The sequence below is a fragment of the Alosa alosa genome, chromosome 17, assembly GCF_017589495.1.
Source record: "Alosa alosa isolate M-15738 ecotype Scorff River chromosome 17, AALO_Geno_1.1, whole genome shotgun sequence".
NCBI lineage: Eukaryota > Metazoa > Chordata > Actinopteri > Clupeiformes > Clupeidae > Alosa > Alosa alosa.
Window position 1 is genome coordinate 14,835,626 of NC_063205.1, and position 19,413 is coordinate 14,855,038.

General features: G+C 43.1%; 2 protein-coding genes across 10 annotated transcripts in view; one reads left to right on the plus strand and one right to left on the minus strand.

Annotated features, from left to right (window-relative positions):
* The first annotated feature begins 262 nt into the window (after nucleotides 1-262).
* On the plus strand, nucleotides 263-5,516 carry cbll1 (Cbl proto-oncogene-like 1, E3 ubiquitin protein ligase). 3 transcript variants are annotated; one of them, XM_048268102.1, is made up of 6 exons: nucleotides 263-361; nucleotides 1,099-1,266; nucleotides 1,461-1,567; nucleotides 1,810-1,893; nucleotides 2,227-2,300; nucleotides 2,949-5,516. In XM_048268102.1, the coding sequence occupies exons 1-6, from the start codon at nucleotides 349-351 to the stop codon at nucleotides 4,000-4,002; spliced, it is 1,500 nt and encodes a 499-aa protein (XP_048124059.1). In that variant the 5' UTR covers nucleotides 263-348; the 3' UTR covers nucleotides 4,003-5,516. The 3 variants fall into 3 exon arrangements, with proteins under 3 accessions (XP_048124059.1, XP_048124061.1, XP_048124062.1); XM_048268104.1 differs by having other exon boundaries at nucleotides 338-426; XM_048268105.1 differs by lacking the exon at nucleotides 263-361 and adding an exon at nucleotides 484-714.
* Nucleotides 5,128-19,413, minus strand: part of LOC125310563 (chloride anion exchanger-like) — a 35,538-nt gene continuing 21,252 nt past the window's right edge. For all 7 annotated transcript variants that reach the window (XM_048268096.1, XM_048268101.1, XM_048268097.1 and 4 more), the window contains 17 exons: nucleotides 18,441-18,551; nucleotides 17,889-18,049; nucleotides 15,601-15,765; nucleotides 15,270-15,422; nucleotides 15,095-15,177; nucleotides 14,470-14,617; nucleotides 13,999-14,112; nucleotides 13,291-13,368; nucleotides 11,296-11,391; nucleotides 8,815-8,921; nucleotides 8,267-8,336; nucleotides 6,903-6,995; nucleotides 6,709-6,795; nucleotides 6,247-6,474; nucleotides 6,058-6,112; nucleotides 5,487-5,644; nucleotides 5,128-5,242 (listed from right to left, as the gene is read on the minus strand). In XM_048268096.1, coding sequence (XP_048124053.1) covers nucleotides 5,222-5,242; nucleotides 5,487-5,644; nucleotides 6,058-6,112; nucleotides 6,247-6,474; nucleotides 6,709-6,795; nucleotides 6,903-6,995; nucleotides 8,267-8,336; nucleotides 8,815-8,921; nucleotides 11,296-11,391; nucleotides 13,291-13,368; nucleotides 13,999-14,112; nucleotides 14,470-14,617; nucleotides 15,095-15,177; nucleotides 15,270-15,422; nucleotides 15,601-15,765; nucleotides 17,889-18,049; nucleotides 18,441-18,551 — 1,928 coding nt within the window. In that variant the 3' untranslated portion in view covers nucleotides 5,128-5,221. The remainder of the gene's footprint in view (nucleotides 5,243-5,486; nucleotides 5,645-6,057; nucleotides 6,113-6,246; nucleotides 6,475-6,708; nucleotides 6,796-6,902; nucleotides 6,996-8,266; nucleotides 8,337-8,814; nucleotides 8,922-11,295; nucleotides 11,392-13,290; nucleotides 13,369-13,998; nucleotides 14,113-14,469; nucleotides 14,618-15,094; nucleotides 15,178-15,269; nucleotides 15,423-15,600; nucleotides 15,766-17,888; nucleotides 18,050-18,440; nucleotides 18,552-19,413) is intronic.

The window sequence follows — 19,413 nt, forward strand, 5'->3', positions numbered from 1 at the left end:
GCTTGTGTACCCTACTGTATAAATTATATTAGATCGGCTAGGCTACCCATAATGTCGTCTAAAGAAAAACTAACGCTGGGTGGTGTAGTTTCTCAAGTCATGTTGAGCGTCTTTAAATCCACACATTCAGGAGCAAAATTGTGTTGTTGTTGTGCTATTACACTACATACAAAGAGGTGACATCACACAAGTTAAAGATTACTGACGTATTTTATAGAAACCTCATAATCTAATACATTTGTAACGTGAAGCCACCTAGAATCACTTCTTCTGTCTATGTCAACGACGTTGCGCTCTTCCTGAAGGTACGCGCATAACATCTTATCCCAGCATGCACCTCGTGTCATCATGGACCAAAATGGTAAGGAGGGAAATGAACAACGCTAACCTGAGCAGTTTTTTCATAGCAGAAGTTCGATTTACATGGTACCTAATAGTGCACATAATTAATGATGTCTTAGAATGTATTATTTGGTCTTTGCTGCACGGTTCTTTCGTAAATTGCTACAGCATGCCATGCGGCCCTAACCACAAGCTAGCTACAGCTGCTAGGTTATTAGCAAGCTAACGTTAACTAAGTTACCTAGTTTGGTAACGTTATCTTAATGTAAGGTTTTTTGAACGCATTAAGGCTCTGTGTGTTATATGGGAACAGAGTTTACTCAACGAATCAAGTCATTTGTTTCAGATCAGCACTCAGCACTGTGTTGCTTGGTATGTTCTTTGCTATCGCTGACTAGCTTGCTAACTTGTTAACTTGAAATATGGTCATCTGTGGCGTGATAGTTATTTAGCCAATCGTGACATGAGGTTGTGTGCAGTTTTAGATGATAGTGAACAGCCCGACATACCAGGTTTATTTGACATAATCAGGTCTTTTACGCTAACGATATGTGGGTGGGTGTTCAATGTATTGATTGTCAGGAGGAAGCTCGTTAGAGCTAAGCTAATGTTAATGCATAGTACGTTATGCTAGTAACAACAGGTCATGTGTACTTATTATGATAAGTGTGCTGCATATTATAATCTCTTGTTGGATGGATTTGGTTGTTTGTGTGGCGGAGACCAAGTGCTGACTGAGTGCATTCCTACCCACAGACCATGACATGCAGGGCACGGAGGGTTCCGGGAGTTTGGGGGGACTGGATGTCCGTCGGAGGATTCCCATCAAGTTGCTCTCTAAACAGGCAGTGAGGAGCAAACCCGTAACCCGTTCCCAGAGACCCACGGGGAGACAGGGCTCAACCACCCAAGCCGGTGAAGAAGGTAAATAAGATTTACTTTACATTTCTCACACCGTATTAAATATGCGTTGTGGCAAAATTTAGGGGAAATGAAAGCTAAATGTCTACACTATTATGTCTGCCTTTGCCATGTTGACTAAAGTTGCAATTCCGTTTTGCTAGGCAGAACATGTGCATTTGTGTCTACAGTGTCTGGATTGTGTTTTGTTTATTCAGATGTCCATAGCTACAAGAAGGATGAAAGGTTTGATTGTGGTGCCAAGGCTGGGGACGTTTTTGCTAGTCAACGGCGTTACCCTCAGCCTATGTACTGGGATTATAAGGTAGGTGTCTGTCTGTCTCTGTTGGTCTGTAACCAACCCCTCACCACAAACATTCTCACAGTAAATAACATGAGGTTTGGCTATTAATAGCCCAACAAGACTGTTATTGCATATTACAGGAATACACTGTGTGTGTGTGTGTGTTCAGCACAGATTTAAAACATCCTGTAAACAGTCTGTTGCTTTATGGGTGTGTGCTGTGACGGGACATTTATTAATTTATTCTTCTGTCTGACCCACAGCTGAACCTGCTGGGTGAAAAGGATGAGACGCCCGTGCATTTCTGTGACAAGTGTGGGCTTCCCGTCAAGACTTACGGTCGCATGGTAAGTAGGAATGGGAGTCACCAGATCGAATTTAATTTCTAGGGTTTAGTGGAAGCGCTAACTGGCACAGGATTATTAGAAGTATTGTCAATCTCAAGGATTATCATAAATTGCATTTACATTATATTTACCTGCACTGATGGAACTGAGTAACCAATGCAGCAATGTTATAGTCTATAGACTCACGATGGAAGCAAAAAGCTTGAGATTTGTAAGAAATATGCAATTAATCACAATTTCGCAGATGTACTATAGTATGCACAACAGCAGCCTTCAGCTGTCTAGAGGAGTTGGTAAGTAAACTTCTAACATTATGTTTGTCTACTCTTGTAGATTCCATGTAAACACGTCTTCTGTTATGACTGTGCGTTGCTTCATGAGAAGAAAGGAGACAAGATGTGTCCAGGGTGAGTTTCACTCTCTGTCCCCTGCACTGTGTATCAGATTTGTTAAGGTTCAGTAAACCTACTCAGCTGTAACCCATAGGAAACTAAAATATTGGAACGCCATCGAAAGTATGGATTATACCTTTGCCTGATAAGATTGCTTGCTTCAAAGAAAGCTTTAGGTTCTGTAGAATCTATTGGACTCTTACGGCTCCTACACACAGTTGCGTTCCTACAATGCATGCCAGTGGGTGTTCCCGACGGTAGCTATGCAAATGACTTGAAGTATAACTGTAATTTGATTGGTTGGTACCGTCTGTCGATTGGCTTGATTGGCCGGTGCCGTCTGTCGGTGCAGCAACAGCTGAACTTGTCAACGTGAGCGGACCCACAATTCAGTTCGGCAACGGATGACGTGAGCCCATGTAAAGTGAATGGGATGCGTCTCCAGCAACGCAACGCACGCAGCTGTGTGTAGGAGCCGTTAGGTTTTAAAAAAAGATGTTTATCAAACTTGCACTTGCAAATCATTCTTACAGTGGTGATGTGACAAGCGGCTCCTGTTTAATAATGGGTGAAATCGTCTGTTGAATAATTACATGGGAGTAGCAATCGTTATGTTGCTTTCTCTGCCCCCTCTTCCTGATCCTAATGTCTCTATGGTTTCAGCCTGGTCATCTACAGCTGCACGGACCCGGTGCAGCGGATCGAGCAGTGCCAGCGCGGCTCTCTGTACATGTGCAGCGTGGTGCAGGGCTGCAAACGTACCTACCTGTCCCAGCGCGACCTGCAGGCGCACGTTAATCACCGGCACATGCGTGCGGGCAAGCCCTCAGGCGGCCGCGCCGACTCCCACCATCATCACCCGCCCTCGGACGTATCTGACCGCTTCCGTCTCCCACCGCCGCTGCTCCCCAAGCCGCACGTCATGATGCCGCCGAGCATGGGTCACGGCGGGCACGACCCATACGGGCAGCCGCCGCCACCGACGTCGCACGACGACTTGCGCGGGCGGCCGCCACCATCGCCAGCAGACCTGGGGCCGTCTCGCTCGATGACACAGGAGACATTCCGCATCGCCACAGTCACCACACGCAAACACAGCAATCTCATCACCGTGCCGATCCAGGATGACCCCACGGGCCCTGGGTCGGGCCGGGACAACCTCCCCCAGTCAGGCCCCGGACCGTCGCAGCCTGGTCTGCATCACCCCGGAGACTACGGCAACCAACCAGTCGTGTCCCATCCGCACCACATGATGGCGCCACCCCCACAGTCTCACTACGGCCCTCCCCCACCGCCACCTCCCATCAACCCCCTCTCCCTGCAGCACCCCCCTCAGGGATCGGGCACCCCCCACATGGGAGTGTACAACCAGGCTCCGCCCCCTCCCCTGTCCTCCGCGCCCCCACCCATCACCCCTCCCCCAGGACACCTCATGGGTCAGATGCCACCCTACATGAGCCACCCCCCTCCCGGGCCGCCCCCGCAGCACGGTGGGCCCCCGGTGTCCGGACCCCCTCCGCACCACTACAACCCCCAGTTCTCAGAGGACCAGGGCACACTCAGCCCTCCCTTTGCCCAGCCGGGGGGACTCAGCCCTGGGATGTGGCCGCCCACTAGAGGGCCTCCACCTCCCAGGATGCAGGGACCTCCACCTCAGGGCCAACTGCCCGGCCCCCACCACCCAGACCAGTCGCGATATCGGCCCTATTACCAGTAAAGGCCACCCACCATCTCTTGCCAGCGTACTCTGTATGGTAGGATGTCTCTCATCCTACTCTTTCCTGTCTGATTTAAGGAAAGAAGGCACACTGATTCTAGCCCAACTGTGATACTTGTGCCGCCTCTGTGGAGCAAAGCTACTATGGGCTGTTTGCAGCAATGTCCACTCAAATCTCTACTTCTTTTATAATGCTCTTTTTTTGTTGTTGTTTGAAAATCGTGTAAAAGAAACAACTTTTAGGGTTTTTTTTCTTCTTCCATCTGCATCATTTGTCACAGTGGGTGAGGGTAATGATGTTCTTAGCCCATGAATGTCAATAGAAGTGCAGGAAAGCCATGACTGACTTGAGCTTTGCAGGACTGGCATATGTTTGTCATTATTTTCTGTATTTTCGCAGTATTGTTGATTAAAAAGTCATTAATTCTTAACACAATTGTTGACATTTAAGGCATTTTTTTTAGATGATTGTGATCAAATAAAAAACAATGACTGCTACAATAAACCAAGTCAGTTTAACTCATGGAGACAGATGATTACTTTCATTTGGAAATCGTTCATTAATATTAAGAGGACCCTTTTAGTTTTGTGTTTTTTATTATTTTTATTACAGTAGTCCCATTGAATTCTGTGTTGTGCCTATACTTAGGGCACTGAAAGTGAGATTTGGTTTATAAGTGTATCAGGGTTTAGGAATTACAATAGTATAGTGGATATACTAAGAACTAGTTCATTAATTATTATTTTCATAAGGACTGTTTGTAACAGTCAAGCACATTCCATTTTGAGAGTCCTCTGATCAACATATAGCCTAGTAGTTGCACTCATTCAATAAGTCATCCAAAAACATGTTTTCTGACAGAACTGTTTGCTGTATTTTAATTCAATGTCATCAGACCAGATGTCTACAAAATAATAAAGCTAGTCATCATTATGAGTTTCTAAGAGTCAGATATTGTGTGGCTGAACACAAAAACAAGAACACGGTTTCTATAATTTTTATATAAAAATGTGAAAAAAGGTATGTATTATTGAATGCAAAATTGAGGAAAAGAGACAGCTTATAAAATTGTTGGAGAAAAGATGATGCCATGCTTTTTTTCAGATGTGCATTTCAGAGAAAAAAAAAAGACTTTATGCATTAGTGAGTTACAACTGGATGGACCTTTTGGAATAACTGATGCAAAGAGATCTGTTGACACGGGAAGGAGTTTCATCGCTAGATCTGGGTGGAGGAAACCTGCGGAGAAAACATATGGCTATTTAACACTGGACTGGTCTGTCTGATCTGGTATTACGAGCGTAGTTTGCTCATATCCCTCAGACAACAAAAATCAGTATTCCTGCCTTTAAGTCACTCTGGATTTTATCAAAGGTAATGATAAAAAGGTAACAACATTGATGGTTGTGCAACAGATTTGGTTTCACTGAACATCCCTGTTAAAGAAATGTGATTGATCATAATGGAAGCTGTGCTCAGATACCTCTGCCTGGATGTAAACATCTTTCAGCTCGTCCTTGCGTGTGTTGTCTTGTTTCCTTTGCACGTACATCATGGCATCGTGAAGCGTTGGGAAGAACATAGATATCCTGATCTCGTCGTCAAAAAACTTAGACCTGTAGAGTTTGTCCAAAATATCCACTGCAACAGCAAGGTCAGATTCGAGTTAAAGGCTGCCTGAGACAAACGAGTCAGAAACTCTGATGGTTTTACAGTGTGATTGAGTATGAACTGATAACACACAGGTAACCTGATGTTTTATGTGATTTATATGGTTGAGGAAATCTTAGTGCTGCCAGATTCATTGATTCCCCAGTACATAGATTATTATCTATGTGCTGAAATTGAGAAATGGAGTTATGTGCAATGGCCATGAACATTACATTACACAGCAAGGTATCAAGGAAGGACACAGTGAGGACAGGTCAGACTAGGCAACATATTTCAGTATCCAGTGGCATCATTAAGCAGATATGCAAGGGAAAATTTAACTGATGATATTGCCATGGCATGTTTGCATAGGGCCAGGCTACTGGCCATCAAGTGCTACGTACCATCACAGGACACTATGTAGACCTCCACATCCACTCGTATGAATTCTTTTAATGCCTGAAAATTCAAGATACTTTTAGCTTGCCGTTTTTCCTCATCAGGAGTACATTTTAGAATACAGAATATTAAACATGTATGTTCATGTAAGCTTGGAGAACTAATAGCCTCTGTGCTCTTAGAGAGAGACCTACGGCTTTGAGGCCTTTCATGGCAGACGTGTCCAGGAAAGAGACGGCGGCGAAGTCCAGGACGAGGCTGTGGATGGGCACCGGGGGTACACAGATGTTGGCAGGGAGCTGGGAGTTCCAGTTGACCTCCACGGGCAGGTCGGAGTAATCAGGGGGCAGGTCCAGATCCTCCATGTTGCGTTCGTCCTCCGACTCATCAATGGGGGAGGAACCAGTGGGCAAAATTCCTCGCTGAGTGTAGAATGGTCAAGGGTCATTGTGCATGTGTACTGGTATGCAATACTGTTTGAAGTATTTGAATGTAAGAAAATTGCAGGCTGAAAGGAATATATCGTAGCTTCCAGTGGTCAGATCCATGGAAATGTTTTGTGGCTTACCAGCCAATGAATTATACATGTTGCTAGTGCTATACACATATTAGGATTCAATTGTTTCACAAATAGCATCAATATGTTTGAAACATACCCTTGTAACCAATAGTGACCCCTTCTTCCGGATCTTCCTCAAGGCCTTGTTCCGCTTCCTTAACACTCTTAGAGGACTGAACCCCACCTGAGAATGACAAGATTTATATATTTACCCATTGCTATCAGATTATCAGCATTTAAATAACAGTGATGGATATGTTTGAATATACAGAAATATAGTATGGGGCATACAGCTTCCGTTAGCTTCGTCCTGAAGAACTCAATGTTGGCAAAGAATATGGGCGAGGGGATTCTGAAGATCGTCACTCCTTCTGGTTCTGAGATCTGGCAGCACATAAGATTAGATTAGATTTTAGATTCAACTTCATTGAAAAATAAAGACAAGATATGTACAGAATGTACAGCTATGTGCAGTGTGGTAACTACCATTGCAGTGCAGAAACAGTAACATTATAAGAGTAGTAAAAATAATTGTATGTGCAGGATGAATAGTATGAAGAGCAGTAGAAAATGGCTATATGTAAGTGTAATTGCAGTATGTACATTTGTAAATAAATAGATAGAACACTGTGGATTGTATACGGTGGTGCAAATGTCTGGGGTGGGGGGGGGTCCCGCCTTCTTGTTGTCCCTGGTTGCCCGCCTCCTTGTTGTCCCCTCTTATGTAGAAGCCATCAGGCACTGGCAAGGAGGCATCGGGCAGGGGCGGTGGGGGGTCTTAGTTGGTTGGTTGTCACCAGGGCGCAGAGCTAGAGTTCAGTAAGGTGACAGCATGTGTTCGGGGTGAGAACAGTCTTTGATGATGCTGCACGCCTTACGCAAGCATCGCTTGCTCTGGTGGATGGCCTTGATGGAGGGGAGTGAGGAACCGATGGTAGGTCGTAGGCAGAGCAGTTGCCATACCAAACTGTGACACAGTCGGTGAGGATGCTCTCGATGGTGCAGCGGTAGAAGTTCACCAGGATCTGAGGAGACAGGTGGACTTTTTTTAGTCTCCTCAGAAAGAAGAGACGGTGGTGAGCCGTCTTGATCAGGGTAGAGGTGTTGATGGTCCAAGAGAGGTCCTCAGAGATGTGGACACCCAGAAACTTGAAGCTGGTGACACGCTCCACTTCAGTCCCGTTGATGAGAATGGGGGTGTGTGTGCTAGCTTTAGACTTCCTCACAATGGGCTCTTTGGTCTTCTTGGTGTTGAGAGCTTGATGTTAGGTGCTGGACCTCCTCCCTGTAGGCCATCTTATCGTTGTTGCTGATGAGACCAATCACCATAGTGTCATTTGCAAACTTGACAATGGTGCTAGAGCCATGTACAGGTGTGCAGTCATGGGTGAAGAGGGAGTAAGTAGAGGGCTCAGCACACATCCCTGTGGTACGCCGGTGTTCCGGGTGATGGTTGAGGAGGTGTGTTTATCTAACCTAACAGACTGAGGTCTTTTGGTTAGGAAGTCCAGAATCCAGTTACAGAGAGGTATTGATGACCAGTTCACTGAGTTTGGTGGCGTCATAAGCACCATTAATGAGCAACCTGTTTACTCTGTTCTTATGCACACAGAAACAGTTGTCACTTTGGAGGAGTTGAGGATGTTCCTACTCACACAGAGGTAATCCTTGCGGTCTCTGTACAGATCGGTGCCCGAGATGTTGGCCATCACTGCACAACGGGGACTAGAGAAAGAGCCAACATGCTGTCAACATGCTGGTGAATGATGCTGAACCACCATTCACCAATATTGAAAATTCTCAGATTTCACTTTATACAAGCCAAACTCATGTTAAAGTGTAAGTTCAGTGTTAATTGATCCATAGCCCTGTTGTACAAGCTCACCACATGCAGCCCATCGGAAAAAGAATGAAACAATTTGGGACAACGTAGGCCAGGTGATGAGCTTGAACAACAGGACTATGGTTCAATGTACACTGAACTTACACTTTAAGGAGCAATCTCTCATGTACTCTACCCAATGTTTAGAAAACACAGCATATGTCAAACTGTTAAAAGATGAAGGTTGTCCTTGGTATATCACATCTCCAAATGCTTAAAGATTTCACATTTATCGCTGACCTTCGGTCACTTTTAACCCACTAACCCTTGAATGCCTCTGCCCGCGGCACTTCACCACCAAAGCTAAATGTTTGAACTCACAACTGAGCCCTGAAGACGACTGTGAACAGCTCGATGCCCAGCCCCGCGGCCAGCCCCAGGTCCAGCCCCAGCAGGATGGACGCCACGCACGTCCCCAGCCACACCACCTGGAGGAGGAGGAGGACAACATGGAGGAGTGAGAAAGATACACAGTTTTTTCTTCCCACACATTTTGCTTATAGCTATATAGGGTGCAAAATGTTATAGAATCGATGTTGCAGCGCAACGTTGATTCAATGATTTAACGTTGACAAAATAATGTTGATTTAACATAGATTCAATGACTAATTGCTATCTGGGTAGGTTCCGAGGACACACTCACTGCCTATTGTGTATCAACAACACTCAATAACAGTTATAATGTGATGTGTTAATCACAACATTTCATAACAATTTGACAAATAAGCTATTCACCTAGCCCTCTATCTTACGAGACTCAGTGGCTGTGCAGTGTGCACCCGCTTCCTTATTTGGGTTTTGAGTGGCCAGGTGTTATGACCAAAAATCGGTCCTGGCATATTTGGCCCAAGCGGCCCTCAAATTGGTCTGGCACACCTAATTAAATACAGAATCTTTGTGTTACCCTTGAATATTATGTATATTTTCAACTGTCATGGAGCACTGAAAGTGATGTAGGCCTCACTCTGACTGATCAGAGGTAGGCACGGAGCACATGATCTCCATAATCCATAAGTAGGCTATACAAGCAATCGTTAAAGAAGAGTTTCTGCTTGAATTCAAAGTATCATTTCAAATTATTCAATAGGCTACATTTAAACTATACAATGCTCAATTGACAGCAGCACCAAAAAATACTGAAGCCTATGTGTAAAGAGTTAAATTACCCAGATTGTCGTAGACATTAATGTAATTTATACCAGTTATCACTGTAGGACAACTGAAACAACATGAAATAAACAGGCCTGGAAATATTTTATTCCTGTAGGCTATACTACCTACCTACATCGTTGGTACATTTTGGAACAGTATAGCTACATGAACTAATTATCTGTTCCAGTAGCCTATCCTATAGGTTATAGCTTAGGTGGCTTGTGCATGACTTTACGTTTTGTAGCTTACATTTCCGTCAGTCTACAGTCTTTTAGCCCATGGCATGATAACCCTTCCAAGATAGAAACCTTCTCTACTTCGAGAGACCAACCACCACTCATGCCATCGATGTTGAATTTTGGGTGGAAACTGATCAATCTGACCAACAATTAACGTCGATTTGACAATCTTTTACTGTCCGGGTTTGCAAATCATTAATTTAGAAAATGTAAGTTGCGCTATTTGTTATTGTAATCACAGCACGGCCTTACTATGTTATCATTACCATATCATTACATTATCGCAATTAACAAGTCGTCTAATCATCATCGTCAGCATGGCATGTCACACATAGCCTACCTGCTCCACCAGTGAGTGAGTTCTTATCATGTAGCCTCAATAGGCTCGCACTTTCTACCATCTGCTCACTGTCCCTCTGCTCTAACTTGCTTACATCCTCGTTCAAACTCAACGAACTTCAACATGTTACTGACATGCTAGCCTACTTGCAATATTGTATTTTTGAATCTTCTACATTGGTGTTAATTTTGCACAATTGTCACTACCGGCACCCGCCGCAATTTCGTGTAGGCAACTTCGATTAATTTTTGATGCGCTCACAGAATCCAGGCTCTGAGCCAAAATGGGAGGTGTGGGGCCTGACGTGAGCTGTTATTGGATCAGTCCAGTGTCAATAAAAATGTAACCAATGGGCCGCTGATTGTCCTTCCTTTGGACCGATCGTTGGCCAAAATAATTATATAGCCTATTCTATCGGCCCAAAAGGTGCGTCGGCCCACCGGGAAAATGCCCGGTACCAGATGGCCAGTCCGCCCATCTTTATGACAAAAGGTTTGAAATTGAAAGTATTCTAAGTCATTGTGCAGTAAGCTATGTGTAGGGTGTATATCATACCCAAATTGGCAACCCGGGAAATGTCAGACTAACAGAAAAAAATAAGAGATCCGTAATTTTGAAATTAAGTTTGATTGGTCATGCAAATATCAGGAGTTTCCCGGGGGAAATAACAAAACGGGAGGGCAGGGAGATGACCTTGAAATACGGGAGAAACTCGGGAAAAACGGGAGTTTGTAGGTAGGCTATGCCTTCCACTGTCTGATCTCTTCTCTCCACATATCTCCATTCATAAAGATTATAACAGGTGTTCATATTTCTCTGATTTCATTTGAGTCTGACACATGAATTCATTACTGAATCTAACTAAATCAAGATCACAATCTATTTGACATAATGTATAAGAAATAAAATTATATGAACATAAATCTAATAGACTGGTGGTTATTTGATTCTTGATTTTCAAACATATTTTTTTTCTTCTCAAAAGTGCTCTTTAAAAAGGTATTTAATTAATGAATTCTCATTAGACGTGTTGGTGATTGGACAAGCTGGAGATGGCACCCACTCACTCACACAGTCCAGCCGGTCTCTCGTCCACAGGTAAGGCACTTCAGTCACCTGTAGCAGCATCCCCTTCAGGTTAACAATCACCAAGGCACCTAGGACAGACTGAGTCAAGGAATGCACAAAGTGTTAAGTACTGCATGGACCAGTACTGTATGATGCATAAGCTCTTTGAGTTTTGGCATGTTTTGCTTATGGAGCAATCAAGACCGTGCAATGCATGAATTGGTGACCGGATTGAAGCAGCAATGTAATCTAGTGTGTAAGAGCATTACATCAACTTTAACATGAACAACACAGTACATATGCAAAAAAAATACATGGCACCTCATCTCAACTATGGGCGCAGCCATGTTTGTTGTAAGGTCGTACGTCCACCTCGGGGTACCCTCAAGTACTCCGAGGTAAAGTGGGCGTGCCTACCCAAAATGCCGCAAGAAAGCTGGGTAATTTACACTTTCCAACTCGGGCGGCGGATTTACGAGACATTTACGAGACATCTCGAAAGCAGCATTTGTAATGCTTTCTGATGGTGTATGGAATCAAAACAATGGCAATAATATTTTGTACTTTTATACTTTTGAAAAGATATTCACATGTGTAATAGAGTTTTCCAGCTGTATAAAACAATTTGTGCTTGTGCACGGAAACTTTGTACTTGTAGAAATATTCTGTGTATGTGCAAAATAAATTGTCTTTGAGGATATGATTTGCACATGTGTAGAACCGTTTTGTAGCTGTGGAATTAATTTGTCTGTGTGTAATACAAATAGGCCTATCTGCAGAATTATTTTGTGCCCATGTGAAAAACGTGTGACAAAAAGGGTGACATCCATCGTTCGTGTGCAACACTGGATGTACAAAGCTACAAAACTTTTTTACAGACAGAAATTTTGGCAGTGTTTTGTCTGCGTTTCTGTCGCCAGTCAGGGGTAAAATTTACTTGGCTACTTTTACAACCTTTTGTGTTGTAAAAGTTTTGTATTGTGTTTGTGTTGGTATGTAAATGTCCAGTTCAAAACTAACATTGGCAGAATGATTGATGCTGGGTTTGAACCAAAGATCCTTAGATCAAATCTCACTCCTCTTACCACTGTGCTACAGCACTTTGAAATTGCAATCCTTTTTAAAACTTAAAGCTTTGGTTTGCTAGGTAACAATGAACAAACTCACAGATCGTAATTCTTGATTTTGCTTATAAAATTACAGTTTTATGTGTTCACTAAACAAAATTTTTTAAATTAAACACTACTTTTCCATCAAAAAGCTTGTTATAAAAGGCATAACTTGGTAGATTTAAGACCTAGGTTCGCTAGCTCTGTGCCTGCCTGTGCGCACTATGGTGCACGCCGACCCTGGCCGACGAGAACCCGCATGATGACGCAGGACGTAACCCCGTCCCCCAGGCAAGATGCCCCAAAATTATGAGTCCCCTGATTGGCTAGTCAGTAGGCGATGCAATGTGCTGATTGGCTCTTCAGAAACGCTTTCAAGACCGTGCCAAAATCACTTATTGGCTCTTCAGAAACGCTGACAAAACACTGCCAAAATTTGTGTCTGTAAAAAAGTTTTGTAGCTTTGTACATCCAGTGTTGCACACAAACACTTTGTCACAGATGTTTTTCACATGTGCACTAAATATTTATGCAGGTAGGCCTATTTTTTCTTTTTTTTTGCAAAGACAAATTAATTCCACAGCTACAAAACGTGCAAATCATATCCTCGAGGACAATTTTTCGCACATGCACAAAATATTTCTACAAGTACAATGTTTCCGTACACAAGCACAAATTGTTTTATAAAGCTGCAAAACTGTATTACACATAAATATGAATATATTTCCATGGGTACAAAATATTATTGCCATTGTTTTGATTCTATAATAGTGTTGCTTATTATCACGGTGTATTCCAGTGTATTGGAAGTTGTTTTTGAAATATGTGTGTGTGTTTGTGTAAGTGTGTGTGTATGTGTGTGTGTTCACAGTGAGAGTGTGAGTGGTACCTTTGGCAAGGGTTCGAGCAGGAACCCGATCGCCACAGTGACAATCATTGCCATCATGGCCGAAACAAGACTTGCAATCTAAGCATACAACAGATGGAGAGCATGTATGTTAATGTTAACAGATATATGGATAGCATGTTGAATCTCAGATTTCTGTTGTTTTCAAGAGTATCGAATGCATTTCAGTGTGCTTCATATCAAACTGTAAAAGCTGGACAGAGACTTGTAATGTCTTTAAGGTCCTGGCTATAATAGGGAAATAGGTTTTTCAAAAACATTGACCTAGATTCAGGTGGACAGAGATGCCCTGTGCTATAAATAGGTTGTTTGCATGTTTTGGCAATCTTTTATTGCTTTCAGATGACTGTTTATTGTCTGTGCCATATCATCAAGTCAACACCTTGGATTCAGCTTGAACAACCACACCGGCTCACAGTTCAAGTTGTGTCACAGTATTGTTGTGCATGTATCACAGTGTATATGTGTGTGTAAATGCAGTGTAAATGCAGTTCGATACAAATCACATTTGTCCTTTGAATAGGCGAGAGCTGTCACCCTGGCAAGCCTGAAATCAGATCTAACCAAGTAAAAAAAAAAAACTGCACTGATCACAGCACAAAAGAGCCCGTCCCATTGTTACAGCAGTCAGAGCACATAATCAGCAGTAGTTAAGGTGCTCTATCACAGTTTGTTGGAGTGTTGGTTTACTTGTGTCTTCCCTCCTGTGCTCTCCTGCATTGCTGTCCTCGAGGGGGCCGTACTCGCCACAGTCGATTTGAACAACGCACCAACAATGTTGCTGGCCCCAAAAGCCACCAGCTCCTAGCAGAGAGGGATACAAATGCAGTTATAGACCTTTGTTAGATTGACAGCATATAATTTAATGAATAATGATAATTTTTATGGTGGCATTTTTTTATTGGAGGTGAAACTACTTTTTATGATTGAGACAGTGATGGAAAATATGTTTGTGTCACACTGCAGGCATTGTTTCAGATCTCAAAATCTCATTCAGCTATGTCCAAGTGCAGATTATTTATATTTTATCTGCATGGAATGTAAAGATAGCTAGATGTCCGCTTCCAATGTGTGCACAGGTCTGCAAACACAAAGTACCTAATCTAAAAGTTGTTATGTAAATAATGCCAATTCCTTCATCAGACTTTGAACAGTGCTGACCTGGTTTCCATCAATGACATAGTCATGTTTGACAGCATAGACCTTGGCCACAGAAAAGGCCACCGCAAATCCCACTACAGCCATGGGGATCGCCTCTGCTATGCTGCATTCCATGACTTCCACATTTGGAAGCATTGGGGACTCATATCTGAGAAAAGAGAAGTACAATGTAAAAGGGTAAACATGGACAATCTGAATACTTGATAATTGGATGGAATGGAGAATTTGAAATAAAATTAATAACTGAATGTATTTACTTTACGTAAATACGGAAGCGTATTGCTGCCACACTAAAAAAAAGGCTCAGTATTACGTAATTATGTGAAATAAGTTTCGTTATCTTGAAATAATGTGATAATTTCATGTAATAACGTGATAAATATCTTCTAAAAACGTAAAAATATCATATCTTGAAATAACGTGATAATTTCATGTAATAACGTGATAAATATCTTATAAAACGTGAAAAAGATATTATTATAACAAGAAACTTTTCACATAATTACGTGATACTGAGCCTTTTTATTTATTTTAGTGTGGCAGCAATACGCTTCCGTAACTTAATAAGATACAAAATGAACAGAACATTTATTCAGATTATATAGTTTATACTGTTCTCACTGACCCCTTCACCATCTGACCCACCACGTCTATCCTGAACCGCTCCTTGAAGTTGAAGCCATACGATACGCCGCATGCAATTATGGTCTAGTACAAATAAACAACTTAATAAACAAGCACAGTAATCAAGGTTTTCTTATGTAAGACTGGATATCCAAAGCAGAAAACAGTGCCCTCACCATAATGACTTCTATAGGTATTGGCACCGGAAGCTTTGACTTGTACTTGTCATTGATCTCCTTCACTACAAACACAGCTAGCATGATCACCATGGACATCACCAGATCACAGATATTGGTGGAGGTGATCTGGGAGAAGATTTTCTCCAGTGTCTGTGATAGGAGACATCAAAAGAGACAGCACTACTGTGAGTATTCACCAATGTGCTTAATGACACTAATGTTTTTTTTGTGTGTGAAATAGGATCAGGTTACAGGTGTGCATCCTGTCAGGATATTGGTCTTTATTTGCCTACAGGTGGACAGCTGACACCCTCGCACTACAACTCACATATATAAGGGACAGCGGGCCACTTATTCCAGGTACAGTGAGACCCAAGATGAACTTCAGCTGCGACACCAGGATGAGGATGGCTGCAGCCGCGGTGAAGCCGGACACCAGGGTGTCCGACAGGTAGATAACGATGAAGCCTGCTTGCAGCAGTCCCATCCCCAACTGAGTGGAAAGGAAATGGAGGACAATGGAAGGCAAAGATACGTTATGACATTTCAACACAATGTCATTGTTTGGACAGATCTTGTGAATCCTGTTAAATATTACGGGTCAGTAAATCAGCAAAAAAGACAAAGGACAAACATGCCACCTTCAGCAAAACAAAGAAGGCTTAGATAAATAATTACCACTATAGATTGACAAGTCACATAGAGTTTGTTTCATTTCACATTGCTCACATTAGGTTACCTCAGTCTCAAAAGTTACAATAAAATAGTGTAATCACAGGTGAGGTGTGTACTGAAACTCTAAACCAAACCAACTCGGACTTTTATAGATCTGCTGCCTTGTGTTTCACTGAAACATGAGCTCTGCGAAAGCATCCCGGACAACACACTTCAACTGCCTGGTTTCCAACTCATCCGAGTGGACCGCAACCCAGAACTTTCAGGGAAAACGAAAGGTGGAGGAATCTGCTTCTACTTAAACAAAGGTTGGTGTACAGGTGTTACAGTGCTGGACATACAGCCCACACTTAGAGACTCTCTTCATAAACTGTAAGCCATTTTATTCTCTGCGGGAATTCTCTTCATTTGTTATGGCCTGTTTCTACATTCTACCACAAGCCTGCATAGTAGACGCACTACAACAGCTAGCTGAACAGATATTGAGAAAAAACACCATTATCGCCATTATTGTTGGGGATTTTAACAGTGCTAACCTCAATCAGGAACTCCCTAAATACAGACAGCATATCAAGATTCCCACCAGGGACAAAAACACATTGGACCACTGTTACACCGTTTTAAAAGATGCCTATCGCGCCGTTCCCGTGCAGTTCTAGGACTCTCAGACCACTGCCTGCTTCACCTCATCCCAACCTACAACCTGGAAAAAAAAAATGTAAAGAAATGGACAAGAGAATCAAAGTTAGAGCTGCAGGCTTGCTTTGACTGCACCAACTGAAGCGTTTTTGAAGCTGCAGCTACAGACCTCAATGACCTCAAAGAGCCCATCTGTAAAACTCCTGAAGTTTGTAGATGACACCACCGTCATTGGTTTGATCCAGGCTGGTGACGAGTCTGCTTACAGGCAGGAGGTGGAACAGCTGGTCCAGTGGTGCAGTCAGAACCACCTGGAGCTTAACCCTAAGAATCCTTTAGGTTCCTGGGATCAACCATTTCACAGTAACATAAAATGGGCTCTCCACATTTACACTATCCAGAAAAAGGCGGCCCAGCAGAGGTTGTACTTCCTGAGACAGCTAAGAAAGTTTAATCTGCCTAAGGAGCTGCTGCCCACTTTCTAATCAGGCATCATTCAGTCTGTCATCTGCACCTCCATCACTGTCTGGTTTGGGTCAGCCAGCAAACGGGACAGGGACAGAATGCAACGGACAATTAGGGCTGCAGAGAGGATCATTGGAGCTTCCCTCCATCCAGGACCTGTACCGGTCCAAGGTCAGGAAAAGGGCAGCAAAAATCTCTACAGATCCCTCACATCCTGGTCACAAACTGTTCAACCTCCTTCCCTCTGGTAGACGATACAGGGCACTGTTTGCCAAAACCAGCCGACAGAGACAGCTTCTTCCCTCAAGCAGTCACTCTGTTGAACACTCAGAAACAGCCCCCACCCTTACACTGAACAAAGTCAATCAACACTGTTCTGCTCATCTACCTAATGTGTACTTCAACCTTACAGTTACAATATTGTTATTAATACATGACCATTGCACTGAACTGCCTTGCACTATATTTATATTTAATCTTAAACCTAAGTCTATACTGATATTGCACTATTCCCACCCTCTTTTCAAGTGTATATTGCATCTTGCCTATGTCTGTTGAGATGTCCATGACTTGGCAACCCTATACCACCCATAGTGTCTATTTATTTATTTATTTGCAAACACTGTATTTATTCTTATACAGAATATCCTACTGCCCTTCATTGTATTCTTACTGTTCTGTTTTTATTCTTTTACTCTTTTTATGTTTTTTTATTTTTATTCTTTTATGTTAAGTGTGTTGTGCTTTGAGAGCAAAGATTAACCAGAGTCAAATTCCTTGTTTGTTTACGCAAACCTGGCCAATAAAGCTGATTCTGATTCTGATTCTAACACACACCTGGATCAGTCCGGTGAGAAAGGTGACAGAGGAGGCGACGAGGACCCTCTGCTCATTTGGAGTGAGTCCCTCAAAGCCGGTGATGTTGGCTGTAGGCCCTGTGTCCGGCACCAGACGTGTCACCACCTGCCCCACCATGAGACTCAGAACTGGGAAGGAGCCTGGAAACCACAGATGTGTGGGGGGCTACATGTAGATGTTTACATTGTGCCAAAATTACAATAAACAACTAACTGCATCTCAGAGGAACTGCAACAGTGGGCTTGATCAGGTGCAGTTTACCAAAAGGATCGCAAAAGTACCTCATTTTTGAAAATCGGGCACATGATCCCTTAAAGTGGTTGCTATGCTGGTTGCTAGGGTAATCATGCTGGCTGCTATGGTGATTGCTAGGGTAACATTATAGTGGTTTATAGTGGCCAATTAGAATCTTGTAAGCACTATTTCTATTTTACATAGTCTGCTGTTCTAAAACTATTGTTCTTTAATACCCCACTGTTTCTCCCATGTGATATTGCTGCATAACAATGATTGTGACTATTGTGTCCTCACCCACTGAGATGTGCCGGGAGGTGCCCAGGAAGAAGTAGACTATAGTGGGGAAGAAGGCTGTGTAGAGCCCATAGCTGGCAGGCAACGAGGCCAGCAGGGAAAAGGCCAAGCCTGCAGGACATCACATCAACATTAGAGAGGGAGAGTGACACTTTAGGTACACAGGGTTTACATGTTTTATGTCTGACCTATTGCAAAAAAGATCAAACTTATAAAGTTGCTGTAAATATTTTAAAGGGACACCAGGCAAGCCTGATGCTTTTTCTCTACGGAGCTCCCCCTAGCGCCTGTACGTGTCGATACGTGTGCGAGCCCTCGCTCGGTCTGAAGCTCTTTTCCTATTCTTTGCATCTTCCGTCAAGGGTTTTCGCTGCTTCTTCGCCGGCTCTGCCATTATACACACGTTTGCAACAATCACTAGCATTTCATTAGCCTACCCCTGTGCTGGGGATGCAGGATGTAAACTGATTCTGCTTCTCGCGATGTCTGAGACTGAAGGTCGGCGGGTCGGATACACCGAACTTGAAATCGGGATATTCTTCCTACAGGCAGTAGGGGCGGGCGAGAGAGTTTTCATTCGCCCTGTAATGAGTCATTTAACCATATACTGAATTACGAAGATGATTAATTAACACGAAAACGTTGCCTGGTGTTCCTTTAAGTTTGTTTGGTGCTCTTTCTTACTCTCTCTCTCTTTGTGTGTGTGTGTACATACTCAAAAGTCTTGATTTTCTTATCATGTTTGACATCATTTGTACATCAGCATAGAACACAAGGAAATTGCGAAAGGTTTGTGCAATACAACAGGGCCTTATCGTGCAGTCCCTCACTGTCATTTGGATTGCTCTCATTTGCATCCAGAACACCTGCTCCTTAGCCTAGAAATCTAGACGCACCCTAGTGGCAGCAAATGTAACTCTCCGTTGGCTTGTGAGCTGGAAAAAAATAAACTTCGGTCAGGCCAATCACATTG